The 21,049-nt window shown below is 37.2% G+C and overlaps 1 protein-coding gene across 7 annotated transcripts in view; it reads right to left on the bottom strand.

The window, feature by feature from the left end:
• Positions 1 to 21,049, bottom strand: part of MEIS2 (Meis homeobox 2) — a 283,660-nt gene that overhangs the window by 82,602 nt on the left and 180,009 nt on the right. For all 7 annotated transcript variants that reach the window (XM_006831796.1, XM_006831792.1, XM_006831790.1 and 4 more), the window contains exon 9: positions 4,242 to 4,318. In XM_006831796.1, coding sequence (XP_006831859.1) covers positions 4,242 to 4,318 — 77 coding nt within the window. The remainder of the gene's footprint in view (positions 1 to 4,241; positions 4,319 to 21,049) is intronic.

Raw genomic sequence — 21,049 nt, 5'->3', positions numbered from 1 at the left:
ACACACACACACACACACACATATATGATGATGATTATACCCAGTTTACAGAAAAGAGAGCCAATGGAAGCTTAGAGGTTAAGCAGTTTGCTGAAGGTCAAACATCTAACAGATTGGGAGACCACAATTTTAGCCTCACAGAATTTGGTTCCCAAATCTGCATTTTAACTCAGCATACTATGTTACCCTTAGACCTTGAATCAATATTCAGTTAAATTATACCATGTTTGCGTCTCAATTAGGAGGAGTCTATTCAGGTTGAAGATACTTGGTTCTTAGCTTTTGTTCTCTTCAATTGCATGCACTTTGGTTCTTATATAGCTGATTTGGCTCCCCACCAACTAACCTGTGAAGTACATACATTAAAGTTCTAGCTATTATCAGTAGAAAAAAGAAAAGGAAAGTCATAGTGAGGTGATTGATTATTTTGGGCTTCTGAGAGTTAACTGGAGAGGAAAAAAAAAAAAAAAAGTCTGATTTAGTGGCATAAATTCCACTCCTTTACTGAAATCACATTTTGATTCAGTTGTATCATCACTTCTTGCATACACCCTACTGTAAATACATTGAAAAAACCCATTAAGATTATTTCTTACGTTGGCGGTGATAAAACACTTCTTTAATTCTCTTAATTATCTCTTAAACTTCCTTTTTGCTTATTTGTTCTAAAGTTCATAATTACTGACTGATCTTAACAGGTCTGCTTTTATTGCTTATTGCTATCATCAAGCCGTGGAGCTATGTTCTGTCGCTTATTACCATAGATGTTACTTTACAGCGCTGCATAACTACCCTGACCTTGCTTGACCTTTCTATTTAAAGAGGTAAGTGAGAAGCAGACCTGGAGCAGCTAAGTCTTCCATGATTTTATGATTTTCATTCTTTCTATGATACTCTAATTCTTTGACACACCATCTTAAATTCCTGGTCCAAACTAGAAAACCGTGTATGGTATTCCCAGAAGTGCTGACAGGATGATGTTTTCAGATCTCCCCTCTGACGCTCTATCCTTTTTGGCTAAGAGTTTTCAGGGCCTAGAGAAAATGTTCAGAGTTCATCCTTCTCACCTCTCCTTGCCACTACTTTGCTCTTAAGGACAATGATTATGAAGTCTTTAGAAACTGGGTTGGATAATTTTCTCTATTTATCAAGGCATTGGACAATTATAATAGGTACTAAAATAGTTGATACTGGCTTTTAGGTTCTTTTTGAAACCCCTAGAAACTCAGTGACTATATGAACTTGGTGGTAATCTTGTAGAGGTATTTGCTGTACTGTTCTCATGAGTCACACCTTATTATCAAAGCCACGGTAACCATTAACTAAGAATTGGACCTTAGGGCAGAATTATAGGAGTTTTCAGAAGATCAAAAAACCAAAAGAAATCCATTGCCCTTGAGTCGATTCTAACTCCTAGCAACCCTACAGGACAGGGTAGAACTGCCCCATAGGGTTCCCAAAGCTGTACTCTTTACAGAATCGGGTTGTTACAGTTTACTCTCTCAGAATGGCTGATGGATTGGAACTCTGATCTTTAGGTTAGCAGTGCAGCACTTTAGTCATGGCACTAACAGGGCATCTTTTTTAAAGAAGGAAATGTGAAAATTAGAAAGATACAATTATAGAGATGTAGGTACCAACGTTTATGCCAACTATGGAAAGTATACTGTGCAATGAACTGTCACATTGTCGTAACCCTTGGCATTCTGTGGCAAATACTGCTTGAGTAATAGAGAAACAAGAAGTCTAAAATGCCACACCAACTGAACTCCTCATACATGAGTTGGGGATCGATGAAATTCCAAAAATGAAGGTGCTCTTTCCAGGTTCTAACCACGTACCTGATTGCAAGAAACACTAGTGTTTAAATACAAGACTTTAAATACTAAACATTCTTCATTCTTCAACCTTGAGTACATCAAAAAGTACAGGAAAAGTGGCTGACCCTCATACGCTACTGTCCTGAGATCATCTCTAAATCTTTAACCAAAAAGATCCCCTGGAGTCTTCTTAAAACTGAACAACCATTTAGTAGAACTAGTCAACAACGTCTGCTTGAGCATTGTCTTCTTTTAAGGACTACCTATATAGGATCAAACCAGCAACAGTAAGTTGAAAGATTGGACAGGAACCTTAGGGGGCAGTATGTTTTTGTTAATAAGGAAGGGACAATTCAAAAGAGGAAGGTGAGCAATGGTCATGCAACTGGAGAATGCAATCAATAGCATTGAAACGTCCAGGAAGAAACGGTGGAATTGATGTATGTTTTGCTGTGTATATTCTCAACAGCAACTACAAAAACAAAATAAAATTTAGAAAAAAACAAGCAGAGACTATGGATGATATGAACAAGACTTGTAACATAAGCAGGGCTCAAATGTCAATACCAAATATCAGTGTAGGAAGATTTCATTTCTCTTTTTAAAAATCTCATGACGCTCTCTCTCAACTTGCTCAAAATGTGTTCCACAGCAACAATGGCTGCCTCAAGGACCACTGTATATAATGCCACAGCTCAGTTGGGTAACTAGTCTCTTATAAGGTAACACACACCAACTTGACAGCATTTAATAACAACCAACAACAGGGCAATTAAGTCTCCCTTAGTTAACACAGGATTTATTATTTTATTGTAGTTTAGACTACTGATAACTTGTGTTAAGAACATAAATAAAAATATATATGCTTCCATAGATTGTATGTATGTATACTGAGACTCCTGCTGACATATAATCACATACACATCCTCCACTGGAGATTTAGCCTCAACTCCTAGTTTTTGGTCTAAAGGGTATCTTTAAATGTACATAGTTCCAATCTTTAGAAGAAAATTAAAGTGAATTCAAGTCTGTATTGTCTATCCTTTCTTCCTGCCTTTCTTTTCAGGTTAGCAGTTTATTTCTGCATTAATCACCCTGACAGAAGCAAGGCAACTCAATTTTCTGCTTCTGTAGGTAGGCACATCACTTTTTGTACAGCACTAGGCATGAAAAGGGCTGCAGCTAAGCTTTGGTTACTGGTGTAATTGAAATGCTATCCACACTATAGGGTGCATTAAAGTCAGATAACGGCAGTTCCTGTGGCCAATTTAAGTAGCTTGACTTCCCTGGGAAAAAAAAAAAATTGCCTGACAGATAAGGCAGACAAACTGGCTAATTCTCCAAGCATGTCTCTCATTGTGATCCTAGAAAAATGAGAAAAAAATGAATCACAGAACCACAAAATCAATTGACCCTCGGGTAGCTCATCAGGCAGCGAGCCTGATAAACCTAAAAGCTTTGTTAATGTCTGCCTGCCTGTATCCCACAGATAGAGCACTTTGTAAATGAACCTGCTTTGATAAATATATTAAGGAAAGCTGTGAATAAAAGCAGAGCCTTCTCATTTGTAAATACAACCTCTGCTACATGGAATTAGAATGATAAAATGGAGTTCCATGTAATTAAGTTTGTATAAGGCCTGAAATCCGTGCAAATACTTTCCCTGAATTTTGAAAGAGAACTGTCAGTTCAATTAATCTGAACATCACCCCAAGAATGTACTGAACAAAATTAAGCTGCTGATAAAACCTGGGCCAGTATTTTGATAAGTAATTCCTATATCATTTCTTGGCCACTGTGATCATTTTATTTAATCCTCTGCCCCCTCCTTTTCCTCAGTTACCCTCTAAGCCACGTACAAAGGGTGGATGGTCCATATGCCACCAAAGGAATAATCTACCAAATCGCAAAGCGAAAAATGGGAAACCTTTTTTCCCGTGTTAAAAAGAAGAGGGGAAAAAAAAAAATTAGGGTAAATACATTTCTGTTAGGAGAAACTAAAAAGCCTGTAGCTACATCACCACTGAAAGTCTTCACTAAAGAAACCTTCCCAGAATGGATAACTCCATGTCAGGTCTGTGCAGAAAACACAGCGCGTTAACTATCTTCAACAGGAATGGCATGGAGAGAATTTGCAGTTCCATTCATGAATCTTTAAGCCTCAGAGGTGGAAATTGTGAGGTGGAAAAAAAGAACAGAAAAGAAAAGGGGAAACAGAAAGACGTAAAGGAATAAATCTTGCAAAACCCATTTACCAAGGCTACCTTTCTGTCTCCCTAAACACTACTTTCACATCTCAAGGCAGAAACACAGAAGTTGTCCTACCCCATTCCATTTGTTTCAGAACCAAAAAAAGAATACAATTGTTTAGATATCTCATTTTAGCCATGGGAGAAAGACATTGATGTTTGGGTCACTCACCAGTTGTTTACTTGAAGAATTGTAAGTCCTGTGTCTTGTGCTAACTGTTTCTTCTGCTCTTCGGAAGGGTACGGATGCTAATGAAAAAACAAATGTTTTAAAAGATGCATCAGAAGTTAAGAAAGAGTCACTTACTTCTAAGAATGTTTTCGTTAGTCTATAGATTGATTTTCCTAATCGCAGCTTTTTCATGTGTGGAAAAAAGTGGGCAGGAGTAAGAGCCTCAAAATCTGTTTTAGCTGTCCCCATAGTCCTGCCACACTTTATAAGGCCAGCAGCAAACAGCGAGGTGTTTACATTATTCAATTTCTTGATGATGATGTCAGAATTTTTGGTTATCTACAATCCCTTCAGTTACACTAAGGGAATTAGTTTCAGGCCCATTTTAGTTTGTGTGCTAGAAAACCTATGTTAAAGCCTTCATTCTAAATTATCTTTGTGATATGGCTCAGTGTAGTCATTATTTCCTAGTTATCCTGAGTTTATTGACAGTAAAAGTTTGGAGAGTGAGATAATACATAATCACGAGTATTCTTGGAAGCCATGGCAATGAATTCAATGCAACACAGTTTACTGACAGTGCATCTCTGTTGGCTCCTTTATGGGACTGTGGAAACTTCTTTCATTTGCACTGGCTACTGCTCTAGGTTAACAGGGTCACACACATCACGGGGGTCTATTACATACAATGCTTCATATTGAAATTTTACATTGTACCTCAAAGAATGGCAATAAGAAAATGAAGCCAGAGGTTTTATAGCGTTTCAAAAATTTTTTGCTTCCCATCACAGTTCACCAACACTTATAATGAACAGTCTTCCCACTTGCAACCCATCTTTCTCTCTCATTCTGAGACCAAGGATTGTCATTTGCGAATTGTATATTTACTTTAAGAGACATTACACTGGTATGTACATCACTATTAAATATGTCTTTTAAATAAGTCCCTGCTCTACATTCACTGATTCTATTAAACAAAAAAAAGTAAACTTTTATCCAGCAAGTCAAATCCATTCAAAAATTAGACAGTCTTCAAAATGAATATTTCCCACCAACATGATTAAAGAATGACATAGTCAACACTAAAGTACTCCATTCAGAGCATTCTAATCATTCCAGTGTTTGAAAGAGTGAATGTTTTTCAGTCATCTAAGACTTTATTCTTCAGGTATTTTATCTTCAATAATAGTGCACATTATCCAAAATGTGTGCAATTGCTTATTAGCAAACCCAAATGCCATTAGGTTAAACAAAACCCCCTGGACAGCAAAAGGGGTTAACTAGATTTGTATTAATATAGGAGCCAGGCTTTTAATATTCTGCAAATGTTAACAAAGAAAGATGATAATGTTGAGTTAATATGGGTTAAGCATAAAATGAAAATAAATTTTTCTGATTGGGAGGTGTTGACACTTTTTTGGCTAGGACCTCCAGCCTGTCCCTGAAAGCTGTATAATTACAGAAGGCTTTTCCCCTCCTTCCCCCTCCTGCTTCGAGCCTGCCCACATTAGTAATGACCCCTTCACTGCTTCAAAAACCACTAATGGTCTTCAGCACGGGCAAGAAAAATGAACAGGATAAATTGGACTCCACAGTCAGTAATTTGCATCCTACGAGGCTGCTTTGGCCACTCACACTCATTCCTGGCCATCAATCGCTGCCTGTCAGGTGCTGCACTCTGCCACCATGACAAATACTCCTCCTAACACTCTGATTCGACCAAACAATGTAATTGTCCTCTATTCTCCTTTTGGTAATGGAGATAATAAATGGCTGCACAAACAAGAAGGATTGCTCATCACAAGCACCGGGGTGGCTTCAAACTGGAAAAGGCCTAGAGTAGAAATTTTAATTGACTGAAAACACTGCTTGGAGAAAAAAAAAAAAATGACACATAAAACAAACTCAACAACCTCACAACAGAAATCCTCCTTGTCATAAGTTATTTGCTCAGTGAGGATAAATTCTGAAAATGAAAATGAAAACAAGGATACATCCTTAGAGTATATGAAGAGCTACATTGGTTATGTTTTCAATTGTGTTGTTTCACTGTAGAGTGTTCTCAATCCTGTTTGGATGGTTAGTGTTGCTCACTGTTATTATGTGTTTGCTCAAGATAGTTCTGACAAAGTGTAGGTTGTTTGCTATGTGCGTATGTGAGAGAGAGAAAGAGAGAGGTGAAAATAAAAGGAACGATTTAGGATGTTGTTAAGGAAGTAGAAGAGTAAGAAAGTGCTGTTACACCCAAGTCAATTCCTTTCATTTTGATTGTAAATTCTGACTGAATAACAAGAATTCTTTCCAGTGTTTTATTAGAAATTTAATCAAATGACCACAGAATTACATAAACAGCGTATTTTATCTTGGGAATCCCTGAGCTGTACTTTCACTATGAAAGCAGTTGCAAATTCCATTCACAATCATTTAAAAGAAATTGGGATCTTACCAAAATCCACCTTGCACAGATGGCTTTTTTTTTTTTTAATTAATAGGGAAGACCATAATAACTTTAACTTATTTGAATAACGTTCTGTGGTTTCTGAACATTCGTTAGTCTGTGCACCTTTTATACATGGAGTGGACTGTTTATCTGAAAGTGTTCTGGCAGCCAGCCACTGTATTTCTAAAATTAAAAAAAGGATGAAAAACAATCAGCTTTCAGAGGAATTGGAACCACGGCAATGTGTTTTGGATTAATTTACAAATATATGTATATATTTAAGGCCAAACTGTGGAACTAGAGAATTCCTACTACATGGTCTATCATATGCATTCTTCTACTTTATTAGAACAGACATCATATTGAAATAATAAACATGGGAAGCCTTCACTTCTTCTTTGATGTATATTACTAAATGTCTGACTGGCTCAAATTTAAAATAAACTTTGGTATGTTTGCACTTGAAAACTGGAAGTAGACCACAAGCAATAATTTGTTGTCAGTTTCCATATTCTTGGACTAAAGCTATAGTTTAGTCTGTTCACTGTTGGGGGCCAACCCACTCTGGTCCAGTGGCCCAGAGGTGGCTCAACTTACTCATAAGAGCGCACATCGTAACATAATAGCGATGATGATGATTCCCTTCATCAAGAAAGAACCAGCACATGTCAAAAATATTCACATCCCGAAAGAATTCTCTAGCCACTGTAGTAAGTTGAATAGTGGATCACAAAGAACCTTTTACTTTGAATATTAACTGACAACTGTCTAAAAAGTTAGTAAGATATATATGACGCATGACTCAATGTAGATAGAATATATTTTTTTTCTAATGAGACATTTGAAGGAAAGATATTATCATTATTGAAGATATTGACCTTAGTTCTGCCTGTTTTTTAAATTTTTTTTTCCCCTTTCCCCTCTTTGAGGGTAAATCTAGTTTCTCAAGTACATGGAAATAGATCTGTATCTTTAGAACACATCAATTTTGTTGGTGGAACCCTTTTAATCTTCTTTTGTGATTAACTTCCCTCCAATAATGTTTAAAACTTAACTTATCATGAACTTTATTCTGTATTGAAAGGATTTATACTGAGATTTTAAGATACTTCAAGTGCTACTTCTATTTTACCTCAAGAATTAGAAGTCCACAAGAAATTAAAAAGTCATATTTAGAAGGTAGAAAAAGTTAGAAATATCCAAATGTCTATCAACTGGACCATACTTAAATAAAATATAATGTTCTCATATAAAGGATGACCTCGTACATTATACAGTGAGAAGAGGAAGTTGCAGGACAAAATGTATTACTCACATTTTTTTTTTTTTGGTTAAAAAAAAAAAGGATGGGACAGACAGAAATTAAACATGCTGATGCTGTTTTTAAGTGCTGTTAAGCTGGTTCCAACTCATAGTGACCTTGTATAGCATTTCTGAGGAGCAACTGGCAGGTCTGAACTGCTGACCTTGAGGTTAGCAGTCCAACGCATATCCTACAATACCAAGCCAGGACTCCAAATATGCTTATAGTAAAAGAAAGACATCTAGAAAAATACACACTAAATAATTGTTAATGTTCTTAGTGTAGCAGATGGAGGCTTTTAATTTTTGTTTATCTACGGTCATTGAGCCAATTTTGACTTATAGTGACCCTATATAGGGTTTCTGAGATTGTAAATCTTTATGGGAGCAGACGGCTTCGTCTTTCTCCCACAGAGAACATAGTACATTTGAACTGAAAGTTAGCGATCCAACATCTAATCCACAGTGCCACCGGGGCTCCTTTTTTTTTTTTTTCAGTTTGTCCCCAGGAAGCCCCTACCACCCTATCTATCGGTTTGTCCCCAGGAAGCCCCTACCCCCCTATCTATCAGTTTGTCTCCAGGAAACCCCTACCACCCTGTCTATCAGTTTGTAGTACTGTGGTGGCTTGTGTGTTGCTGTAGGAGCAATGTCGCCGGTACTTAAAACACCAGTAGGGTCTCCCCATGATGGACAGGCTTCAGTGGGGCTTCTATCTAAGATGGACTAGGAAGAAGGACAGATGGACCACTTGTGAATGGTTAGCCACTGAAAACCTTATGAATAGCACTAGAATATTGTCAGATACAGTACCAGAAAATGAAAACACTATGAATAGCACTAGAATATTGTCAGATAAAGTGCCAGGATATGAGCTCCTCAGGTTGGAAGGCATTAAAAATATGACTGGGGAAGATTTGTCTCCTTCAAAGTAGAGCTGACTTTAATAATGTGAATATAACAGAGCTTTCGGGACCTTCTCATTTGTGGCACAGTTCAAAATGGGAAGAAAACTGCAAACACTCATTACTAATCATAACATGGAATGCACAAAGGATGAATCTGGGAAAACTGGAAGTCATCAAAAATGAAATGAAACACAAAAAGTGAGATCCTAGGCATTGCTGTTGTTATTGTTAAGTGCTATAGGATTGGTTCTAACTCATAGGGAGTACTGCATAGGATTTTCAAGGAGCAGCTGGTGGGTTTGAACCAATGATTTTGTCATTAGCAATCCCTTTCTTATCCTACAGTGCCATACCAGGACTCCATCCAAGGCATTAGTGAGCTAAAATGGACTAGTATTGGCTATTCTGAATCAGACAATCACATGGTTTATTATGCTGGGAACGATAAATTGAAGAGGAATGGCATCACATTCATCATCAAAAAAAGCATTTCAAGATTTATCTTGAAGTATAATGCTGTGTGCGATAGGATGATATTCAGACACCTACAAGGAAAATCAGTGACTATCAACCACTATTACTCAAAGTTACACACCAACCACTAAAACCAGTAATGATGAAATTGGAGAATTCTACCAACTTCTTCAGTATGAAATTGATCAAACATGCAATCAAAAAGCATTGGTAATCACTGGTGATTAGAATGTGAAACAAAGTTGGAAACAAAATGGAAGGGTCAGTAGTTGGAAATATGGCCTGGGTGATCGAAATGATGCTGGAGATCACCTAATAGAATTTTGCAAGACCAATGACTTATTCATTATTAATACCTTTTTTGACAACAAAGGAGTCCTGGCGCGACGCTGTAGGATAAACACTGGATTAATAACTGCAAAGTAGGTGGTTCAAACCCACCAGTCACTTCTCAGAAACCTTATATAGGGTTACTATGAATCTGAGCCGATTTGACAGCATTTAATAAAAATAACAACACCAGTACCCTTAAACGGCACAGGCATCAAATTAACTACAACAGTGGAAGAGATGATGGAGAGCAATGTCACCAGCCAAAACAGGGCACCAAGGGCCAGCTCGGAAACAGATCATCAACTGCTAGTATGCAAGTTCAGGTTGAAAGTTGAAAATTTCTATAACAAGTCCACAAGAGCCAAAATATGACCTTGAACATAACCCACTTGTATTTAGAAACCATCTCAGGAACAGATTTGATTCATTAGACACTAATAACTAAAACCAGAAGAGTTGGTATTCCAGAACACTTAACTGTGCTCATAAAGAACCTGGGAATAGAATAAGAGGCACAGCAAGGAAATACTGAATGGCTTAAAATCAGAAAATGTTTGCACCAGCGTTGTATCCTTTCACCATACGTATTCAGTCTGCATGCTGAGCAAATAAGCTGAGAAACTGGATATATGATGAAGAATGTGGACTCGGGATTTGAGGAAGACTCATTAACAACCTGCAATATGCAGATGTCACAATCTTGCTTGCTGGAAGAAAAAAGGACTTGAAATACCTACTGATAAAGATCAAAGACTAGAAAACAAAAATCCTCACAACCAGACAAATAAATATGATAAATGTAGGAAAGATTGAAGTTGTCAAAGACTTCAATTTGACAATTCAAGTTGTCAAAGACTTCACCATCAACACTCATGGAAGCAGCAGTCAAGAAATCTAAGGACATACTGAATTAGGCAAATTTGCTACACAAGATTTAAAGTGTTCAAGAACAAACATGTCAGTTTGAGAACTAAGGTAGGCCTGATCCAGGCCATGGTATTTTCAATTACCTCATTTGCATGTAAAAGTTGGACAATGTATAAGGAAGACTGTAGAAGAATTGATACATTTGATTTATGGTGTTGGAGAAGAATATTGAAAATACCAGGGACTGCTAGAAGAACAAATAAATCTGTCTTTGGGAGAAGTAGAGCCAGAATACTCCTCAGAAGTGAGGATAGTGAAATCCCTGGTCTCTTGAACTTTGGACATATTGCCAGCAGGGACCAGTCCCTGGAGAACATCATGCTTGGTAAAGTGGATGATCAATGCCCAAGAGGAAGCTCCCCCACGACAAGATGGCTTGACATAGTGGCAGCAACAATGGGTTGAACCGTAAATGCAATTGTGCCAATGGTGCAGGATTGGGCAGTGTTTCGTTCTGTTGTGCATAGGGTTGCTATGAGTCAGAACCAACTGGACAGCATCTACCAACAAGAAAAACACCTGGTGGCATGGTGGGTTAAGTATGGGACTCTTAACCAAAAGGTTAGTAGTTTAAAACCCACCCACGGTATGGGAGAAAGTTGAAGCTATCATCTGCTTCCACAAAGATTACTAGCCTCATACTCTTTGATGAGTTCTATTTTGTCCGACAGGGTTGTGACGAAGTGAATCCAGGGCTCTGGGTATTCTGTCTGCATGTGTACCACTTCAAACATATTTTTTAATCCAATGTCAATTTAAAAAATCATAATTTTATTATATTCATTACTAATTGATATACTTCCTATTTTTTAAAGCCAGTAGTGATTTTACTTTTTTATATAATTAGATATCTGTTGTATTGTGGTGACTCTTTTACTGAATTCTTTTAAGAGCAAGACATTCTCTAGGATCAAGCCTGTCTTTGAGATTAGCTTTTTGCCATATAACTTTGACTCACTGTGGTCTATAAAGTTCACTAGATGAGCTCTTGGAAGGCTGAATAAGATGCAATTTGTCTAATCACTTTTGATTAAAGAATACAACAATTAAGTAAATGATCAAGCAAATTGCTGGCTAGTTTGCACGACTGTTTAGAAATTGGTCATTAGGATGACTGCTTCCTTTACCCCAATTTTTTCCAAAATATTGTATGTTTTATAGGGTTAACTCAGGTGACCTTGATTTAATATGTCACTCATATATGAAGAGCCCTTGTATGATGCTGTAGGATAAGCACTAGACAGGTAACAACAAGGTTGGCATTTCAAACCCACCGGCCACTCTTGGAAACCCTGTATATGGTCGCTAAGAGTCAGAACTGACTTGACAATACACAAAAACAACAACAACATGTTTTCTACACTGAGTACAGGCTGGTGGAAAGTAGATGTGTAAACACGTGATATGTCAAAGTGAAAATTCTGTACCTAAATTAGGAGAACAAAATATAAGGCAGAATTTTGATGACATTTCTTTGAAAGTCAATTGCACAATATTTCTAGAGTAAAGCTGAATATAAATTTACTAATAAAATACTTTAAAAACACATTTAGACTCAAAAACCTTACTGGAACCAATGACTCTGATACAGAAAATTTAAACATGTGGCAATTTTAGGGTCGTTTGACCTTACTCAAGTTCCCTTACCAGCTGCTAGAGGAGACCATATTTCAAATATTGTTTTCCATTCCCATGATTTTGGAAAATCCAGGCCCTCCTTGTCCCTCAAAGCCAGTCCAAACATTAGATCCAGTGGAAAACCTCCCAACTTCTACAGTGCTTTCTCTCTGGTCTTTTATATATATGTGGCACTTACGTTATATATCCCTCACTGGACTGCAAATTATTGGAGTGCAGAATTCATGACTTAGTCAACCTTGAACTCTGTATAGCACTTAGCACAGTGTTTCCTACATAATATGCGCTCAATACATACTTGTTAGTGAACACATTAGTTCTGAAATTCATACTGTTTTATGATAGAAAGAACTGGCTCTGCCATGTATATGATACATAAATATCCAGATAAAAATGGAAAGATTCAGACAACCATTTAACTGTTTTATCGACACAATATTTGGATATTTGAAAACATACACTGAATTTTCCACTTTCATCCAGATGTTTGGTGTCATGGAAACGCAGATCTCAGATTCAAATTAGTAGTTGGTTTTTTCTCTTTTAGTGCCAGATGTATATTTGGGAGAAAGAAAATGTGGCTATTTCAGGCAGATTCATTTCTATTTGATTTTACATGGAAGTAAATAGATGGAGCTATAATAATCACATCCTTTAAAATTCAGAAAAGGTTTGGGAGATTTTAATAATCGTCAGATCCCAAGAGATTAACACATTTGTTTGATACTTAGAGCCTCAGTGGGAAGGCTTCATTAAGAAGAGCAAAGAGCAAAGCACACTGGTTTCTGTAGTTAAGCGAAAGGAATATCGAATGAGCTTGATGGATTATCAGACAGAGGTTTTTAAGAACTGTTATTAAATTTATTATAGATAAAGCAGAAAAATCGAGAAGGAATTTTAAGATGACAAAGTTAGTGACTGAAAGAGAGGGGAAAAAAGTGATTTAGGACAAAGGAGAAACACTTTCTGCATCTACCAGGAGAAGCATTACATATACATATTTTAATAGTTCAAGGGTGTTTATATGGAAGGCATTGATGGAATAAAGTGACGCTCGAATACCATCAACATTCATTCCATTTCTATACTTCCACAAAAGGTATAGGAAAATTGTATTAGAAAACGCTTTGCAGATAAGATTCAGAATTTTAATCACAATGAATATAATTATTTTACCATTGACCAAACCTTTAAAAACTGAGTACAGTCTTATTTGGAAAATAATGGAAATATATTCCTAAGGCTAGAGAAAGATAATTTTTATTTAACATTTGTTAGGATGCTCCCATAAGCTGCTTGGCCATGCATGTCATGCTGCCTACATGGCTAATGGGTAATCTGACTAAATGAGCCAAAAGCCACAAATAAGGCCTTGACTCATTTAACAATCATTTCACATTTCCACACTATGACCAAATTAATATTTTATGGGGCCACTCAGCTCTACAGCCAGACCACTTTTCCAAAAAATTGAATTTTGTGCTTATTTATTTTATGGATCATTTGTTGAAAGAGATTTCAAAACAGGTTTAGGCTATTTAGATTTTTCAGTGAACTGCAAAAATAAAACTTACAGACTCAGAAATTTAGAAATAAAAAGGACATTAGAGGTCATCAAATTCAAACTTCTCATTTTATGCCTAAGGAAATGGAGGCAACGGAGGCAAAGTGGCATGCCAAAGTTTAGGTGGTCTCCTCTGCTTTTAAGACATTCCTGATTTCTGCAGACAGAACTTTCACACTTCTAAAGCCACAAGGAACACATTTTATAGAACATCTTAATTTGGAACACCAAGGAATCATAGATACCAATTACCCAGATTCTATTTTGTAAGTTACTTAATAATGTCCATAACTTATGTGTTCCCCTGCCATCTTGAACTTTTCTCATTTGTCGCACTGCACTGCACTCCAAACACTTGCTGATGTGCCTCTCTTCCCCAATAGGATTTATGCTTCTTGACAGCAGACATTGACTGCTTACACTTGAGTTACAAAATCCAGTTCTGTACCTGGCACACATGTAAGAGTTGTTTACTGAATATTTGAAAATGCAAACAAGTCAATGCTTTGCATCCTAAAAATATTATTTTTATTGAAATTTGAAACAGGTTGAGGTGAAAACTTAGTAGCAACATGAGATGGATTTTTGAGAAGGGATATGTGAAAAAGGAAATACTCAAAGATGCAGATAATACCAATCGATTATCCACATACAACTTCAAATAGAGATAATCAGCTCTCATTTAAAACAAGAGTAAAACTTTCCATGTGTAGAGAGCTAAGTTGTTGTTGCTGAATGTCACTGAGACAGTTCAACTCATAGCAAACCTGTCTGTATAGGATTTCTTAGGAGCAGCTGATGGGTTCGAACTGCTGACCTTGCAGTTAGCAGTCCACTGTTTATCTTACAGCACCATACCAGGACTCCACAGGATAAGAGGGCTAAATTGTTGTTATTGTTAAGTGCCATTGAGTTGATTCTGATTCATAGCCACTCTGGATAGGGTTTCCGAGGAGCAGATGGTGAGTTTGAACTGCTGACCTTGTGGTTCAAACCAACCTTGAGGTTGAGTGCTTATCCTATGGCACCACACCAGGACTCCAAGAGGGCTAAATCCAGGTGGTGACATTAAGAAGCTGTGGAAAAGAATTAAGTGCATGGGGTTTTCACTAATACTTTATTTATTCTTGTGTAAAAAGTAAAGAGAAAACCAATAAAAAAACAAAAAAAAACAAAACTCAAGACCCCTTGCTGTTAGGTCAATTCCAGCTCATGGTGATGCATGTGTAACCAGAACAGAACAGAATGAGTTCCACAGGGTTTTCTTGACTGTACTCTTTATGGAAGCAGATTGTCAGAACTTTTCTTTCCTTCCCAGTGCTGTTAAGTGGGTTCCAACCTTTCAGTTGACAGCTAAGCATAAGCCATTTATATACCACCAAGGGAACTTTGGGGGTGGGGAGGCTACAAGGCTGCTTTAAAACAAATATCTTAGTATGTGGTAGAAAAGTTATACAATGTCTAGACAACTGAGATACTTGTATCTAATCTTATGACAACAATCCTACTTAACAGGTCCAGACACAATGCACTACGAAGTTGCATTAGAAGGAAATGAGGATTAAAAGATTAGTCCATTTCTCTAATAATACAAAAAAAGATGTGGGTGAAAAAAGTTGAGGGTAAATATGAAGAAATTACCCAGCAAGACGAGGAACTATAACATAGAATTCCAGAATGTTTGGTCCCATTTCATTTGAATGAACCATGCTTTAAGTAATTTAGTCTGATTTACCTTAAGAATGTTCTGAAAGTCTAATTTGACAAGGGAAAGTTAACAGGATTTAAAGAGGAAGGAGTTATTTAAAGAAATGAAGGGTTATCTTTTTTTTTTTTTTTTCCATATAGGTTATCATCTGTGGAGTAAGCAATGAACATGTTGTGGATATTATCTTCTTTGCTCATCTTAAAGCACAGGATAAGAGAATGGGGTTAATGATAAATTGAGATGTCATAAAAACAAGGAGGAAGTAGCTGTAAACTAATGACTTCTTGAGATGGACAGCAGTGTTTAGAAACTTAGTAATAAGCAACTGTCTACTTCTTACATCATGTGTTTCATTCAGAGTGCTGTGATGAAAAACACAACTCCTTTTATTATAAATTCACCAAAACAAAAATTCTAAGATACAAAATATCATTAGTGAGATGGTTCAAAGGTTCTGATTTTTTTTCTTCTAGTTTGGCGCTGTGAGTTAACGAGCTGGACTGCAAAGTCATTTGAACTGCAAGGTCAGTGATTCAAACTCACCAGATGCTCCTCAGAAACCCTATATATATACAGGGTCGCTATAGGTTGGAACTGACTTGACGGCACTTAACAACAACAACACTATATACAGAGCTTCTTTCTGCATAGAAATTAGCCTTAGATACAACTACATACTAGCATGCATACACATCAAAAAAGGACTCAGAAACCTGACTTTTTCTGTTTAACTCTAGTCCCGTAGAGTCCTGGTGTGGCGCTGTGGGTTAATGCGCCGGACTTCAGTGTCACTTTGAACTGCACCAGCCGCTCCTCGGAAACCCTATTAATAGGGTCGCTAAGGGTTGGAACTGACCCGAAGGTACTTAACAACAAATAGTCTCATATCCCTAAAACGGTTTGGAATTTATCTGATTTTTAAAAATATCTGAAAAAGATCACATACGAGTTAGTCCAGAAAAAATGACAAAGAAAGACAATTACCCATGTCTTTATCTAAGTTATACACAGAACTAGTTAATGAAGAGGCCACTTGATACTTTACGAAGAAACTCTTTGAGTCATCTAAAAAAGGTCAGTTAGCAATATTTATTTTAGAAATCCCCTAACTTTATCTTATCAATTTGTTTTTCCTTCCCTTTTTTGAGCAGTCTGCATAGTGAAAGTTAATGAAATCAAGATAGAGACAGACTAAGGAACTGCCACATGTATCTGTCTCTACACAGCTACACAGGCTCTGTTACTATTTACCTACACACTACAATACCTGAACATTTTACATAAGGAGTATTTCTTCAAATTTTTATTTAATTGTTGACAATACACACAGCAAAACATACACCAATTCAACAGTTACAACATGGATAATTGAGTGACATTGATTGCATTGTTTTATTTATATATCTGTTCTCATCCTCCCTTTCTGAGTTGTTCCTTGTCATTAACATCAACTCACTGCCCCCTAAGGTTCCTATCTAATCCTTTGAATTGCTGTTTTTAGTTTGATTCCATGTAGATCTTAAAAGCACATAATGTTAAGACAGACCTTTTTACTAGTTCGAAACTGCCAGCTGTTCTGTGGGAGAAAGATGAGGTTTTTGCTCCCGTAAAAATGTACAGCTCTGGAAACCCTGTACAGGGTCACTATGAGTTGGAACTGACTCCATGGCACAGGCACATAACCACCACCACCACCACCATTGTTGAGTTTTAATTTGACTTCAGGGAATATTTTGATTTGTGGTTTAAAGGTGATTTAAGAACAAAAGTTCCAGGGGTTCATCCACCCCCCATAATTCCAGAAAGTCTAAAGTCCATGAGAATTTTGAAGTTCTGTTCCTTACAGTTTCTTCCTTTGGACCTTCTATGGAATCTTTGATTAAAATATTCAGTAATAGTCAGTTAACCCAATGGACTAATGGAACACAAGAATATCAGTTTCCACAAATCTGACACCAGAAAACTAAATGGTACTTGGCTATGACTACCAACTCCTCTGAAAGGGATTAGATATTAGAAGGTCTTGGATAGAGTGGAACTAGATTAAAAAATCATTTAAGAAGTCTGGACTCCTAAAAATTACTGGTCAGAAAGACACCAAAAGAACCTGAGACTATGACCCTTAGCCACCCTTCAGGTCTGGAATGGAATTCACTCTCATGACCCAATTTTCAGCCAAGTGGTAGTAGGTAGGGGCATGTTGTTGTTGTTGCTAAGTGCCGTCAAGTCTGTTCTGGCCCATAGCGACCCTGTAGAGGGTCTCTGAGGAGCGGCTGGTGAACTTGTACCACCAACCTTGCGGATCAAACTGACTTTGCAGCCCAGCACATTAACCCACAGCACCACACCAGGACTCCAGACAGAAACATAGTGATGGCAACAGCACTAGTAAGGTATGTTCACCATGGGATGGTCAGCCTTCCAAAATCTAATTGACAAAATTTTCCTAAGGATGAAGTTCAGAAGAAATCATCACAGAGAAGTGGGATATAACTGGTGTTGCAGGAGGGAATTGCAGTCATTGAGATGAAACAAAGTGTATGATTTGTTGAATGTAAAACTGATGATCTTGTGTGTAAACCTTCACTAAGTTTAAAAAAAAAAAGTCCATTAATGGTAACTAGGCTCCATCCAGTTCTGGGATTCTGGCAAACAGTGCCATTGTGGTTGTTGTTGTTTAGTGCCGTCAAGTCAATTCGAACCCATAGTGACCCTATATAGGGTTTCCAAGGAGCCGCTGGTAAGCTCGAACCGCCGACCTTGCAGTTCAAACGGCTTTACATTAGCTGTACACATTTGATAATCTCCTCCTACTCCTGACTCATCTTTTCCCTCTGCAGCTCCAGATTAATAAAGACCAATTATTGTTCTTGGGATGGCTGCTTGCAAGCTTTTAAGACCTCAGGCACTTTGCAACTAAATAAGTAAAAGGTAGAACAGAATCACTAAACACTTTATTAAGCCAATTAGCTAAGGTATCCCACGAACCCATGACCCTAAACTTCCCAACCAAGAAATCAACTCTCATAAAGCATTTGGTTGTACATAAGTAGCCTCAGCAGATATATATATATATTTGTCCTTGCTGTAAATATGTCTATTACACAAGTTTTGCCAATTCAAATTTTTACAGGTGTACAGTTTGTCAACAACAATTACAATAATCGACTATGCAATCCTACCAAAAACCAATGCGATGTTTGCATCACCATTATCCCCACTTCCCACCTTCCCTCCCATCCCTGGTAACCACTAATAAACTTTGGTTTTTATACATTTGCCTTTTCTTTTTTTTATTTAAATGGAAGCAAGGTCATGCAATATTTGTCCTTGTGTGATTGACTGATTTCATTCAGCATAATACCTTTAAGCTCCATCTGTACTGTAGCATGTAACAAGACTTCGTCTCATTTCCTAACTATGTAGCATTCCACTGTACATATGTAGCCTAGTTTTGTTAATCCATTCATTTGTATATGGGCATTTTGGTTGTTTTTACCTTTTGACTATTATGAATAGTGCTACAATGAACATTGGTGTACAAGTCTTTTTTTTTGAGTTTCTGCTTTCAAGTCTTGGGGTATATATGCCTAGGAGTGGAATTGCTGGGCCAGATGGGTAATTGTAGGAGGAGAAGCGTCGGATTGCTAAGTACATAGTCAGGGATTCAAACTCACCAGTCAATCTGTGGAAACACTATACATGGCACTATGAGGTGGAACCAATTTAATAAGTTGTAGATCACTTAACAACAGCAACAATAATTTAATTTTTTGAGGCACGGCCACATTGTTTCCCACAGTGGCTGTACCACCATTTTGTGTTACCACCAGCAATGAATATGGATTTCAATTTCCCTACATCCTTGCAAACATTTGCTATTTTCTGTTTTTTGTGTTTGTTTTTGTTTTTAAGTCATAGCTATGGGTCAGAACCAACTCAGCGTCACTCAACAACAAAAATAACATCCTAAAGGAGCTCTGGTAGCTTAGTGATTACGAATCAGGCTGTGAACCACAAGGTCAGAAGTTTGAAACTACCAGCTGTTCCTCAGGAGAAAGATGAGGCTTTCTGTTCCCGTAAAGATTTACAGCCTCGGAAAGCCTGTACAGGGTCACTATGAGCTGGAACCAACATCACGGCATATAACCACCACCACTGTGAGAGTAAAGTGGTTTATCTCACTGGGTTTAGATTTGCATTTAGCTGATGGCTAATGATAGTAGCGTAGTGGTTACGAAATGGGCTGCTAACCTCAGGGTCAGCAGTTCAAGACTATCAGCTGTTCCATGGGAGAAAGATGAGGCTTTCTGCTCCTGTAGAGATTTACAGCCTCAGAAACCCTGTACAGGGTCGCTATGAGTCGGAACTGACTCCACAGCACATAAACCACCACCACCAATGATAAAGAACATCTTTTCATGTATTTGGTGGCCATTGAATGTCCTCTTTGGTGAAACATCTACTCAAGTCCTTTGTCCACTTTTTGTTGTTAAGTTCTTGAAGTTTGGTATATATTTTTGATATGAAATTCTTGTTGGATATATAATTTCTGAGGATATTCTCTCAGTTGATAGCTTGTCTTTTCACTTTTGATACAAGTTTTTGGAAGAGCAAAAGTTAAATTTTTATGAAGTCCCATTTATTTACTTTATCTTTCACTGTTAGGGCTTTTGCTACTATGCTAGGTAATCCATTGCTGAATAGTAGGCTTGATGGAATTGTCCATGCTTTTTCTTCTACAAATTTTATGGTTTGAATTTGCGTATTTGGTCCTTAATTCTTCTTTGATTTGTTTTTGCATATGATGTGAGACACAAATTCTCATTTTTCTGTATGTGAAAATCTAATTTTTTCCAGCACCATTTATTGAAGAGACTCTTCTTTCTCCATCAAATGATCTTAACATTCCTAGAAAAAAATCAGTTGACTATAGATGTGTGTGTTTATTTCTGGGTTCTCAGTTATATTCCATTGGTTCATGTGTCTATTATTATACTAGTATTAGATTGTTTTGATTACTGTCACTGAATAGAATGATTTAAAATAAGGACGTGTGAGTCCTCCAAATCTGTTATTCCTTTCAACATTATTTTAACTTTTCTCACCTTAATAATATTGTCTTCCAATCCAATCCATTAACAAGCAATACCTTTCCATTTGTTTATGTCTTCTTTCCATCAGCCACTCCTCAGAAACCCTGTAGTGTCACTACAAGTCAGAACTGATTTGACTGTACTTAACAACAACAATAACACATCTCTTCCAACAGTGACTTATTGTTTTTATTGTGTATGTCCTTCATATCGCAGGTTAGATTTATTCCTAGGTAAGATCAAAGAGCACAGCCTTTGGTATGGATTGCATCTAAATGCAAGGAAAACAAAAATCCTCACCAGTGTACCAATAAGCAACATTCTTACCAACAGAGAAAAGACTGAAGTTGTCAAGGATTTCATTCTTCTTGGATCAACACTCATGGAAGCAGCAGTCAAGAAATCAAACAATGTATTG

Source organism: Chrysochloris asiatica, unplaced genomic scaffold, assembly GCF_000296735.1.
Source record: "Chrysochloris asiatica unplaced genomic scaffold, ChrAsi1.0 scaffold00004, whole genome shotgun sequence".
NCBI classification, from domain to species: domain Eukaryota; kingdom Metazoa; phylum Chordata; class Mammalia; order Afrosoricida; family Chrysochloridae; genus Chrysochloris; species Chrysochloris asiatica.
This window is presented reverse-complemented; position numbering and strand designations above follow the sequence as displayed.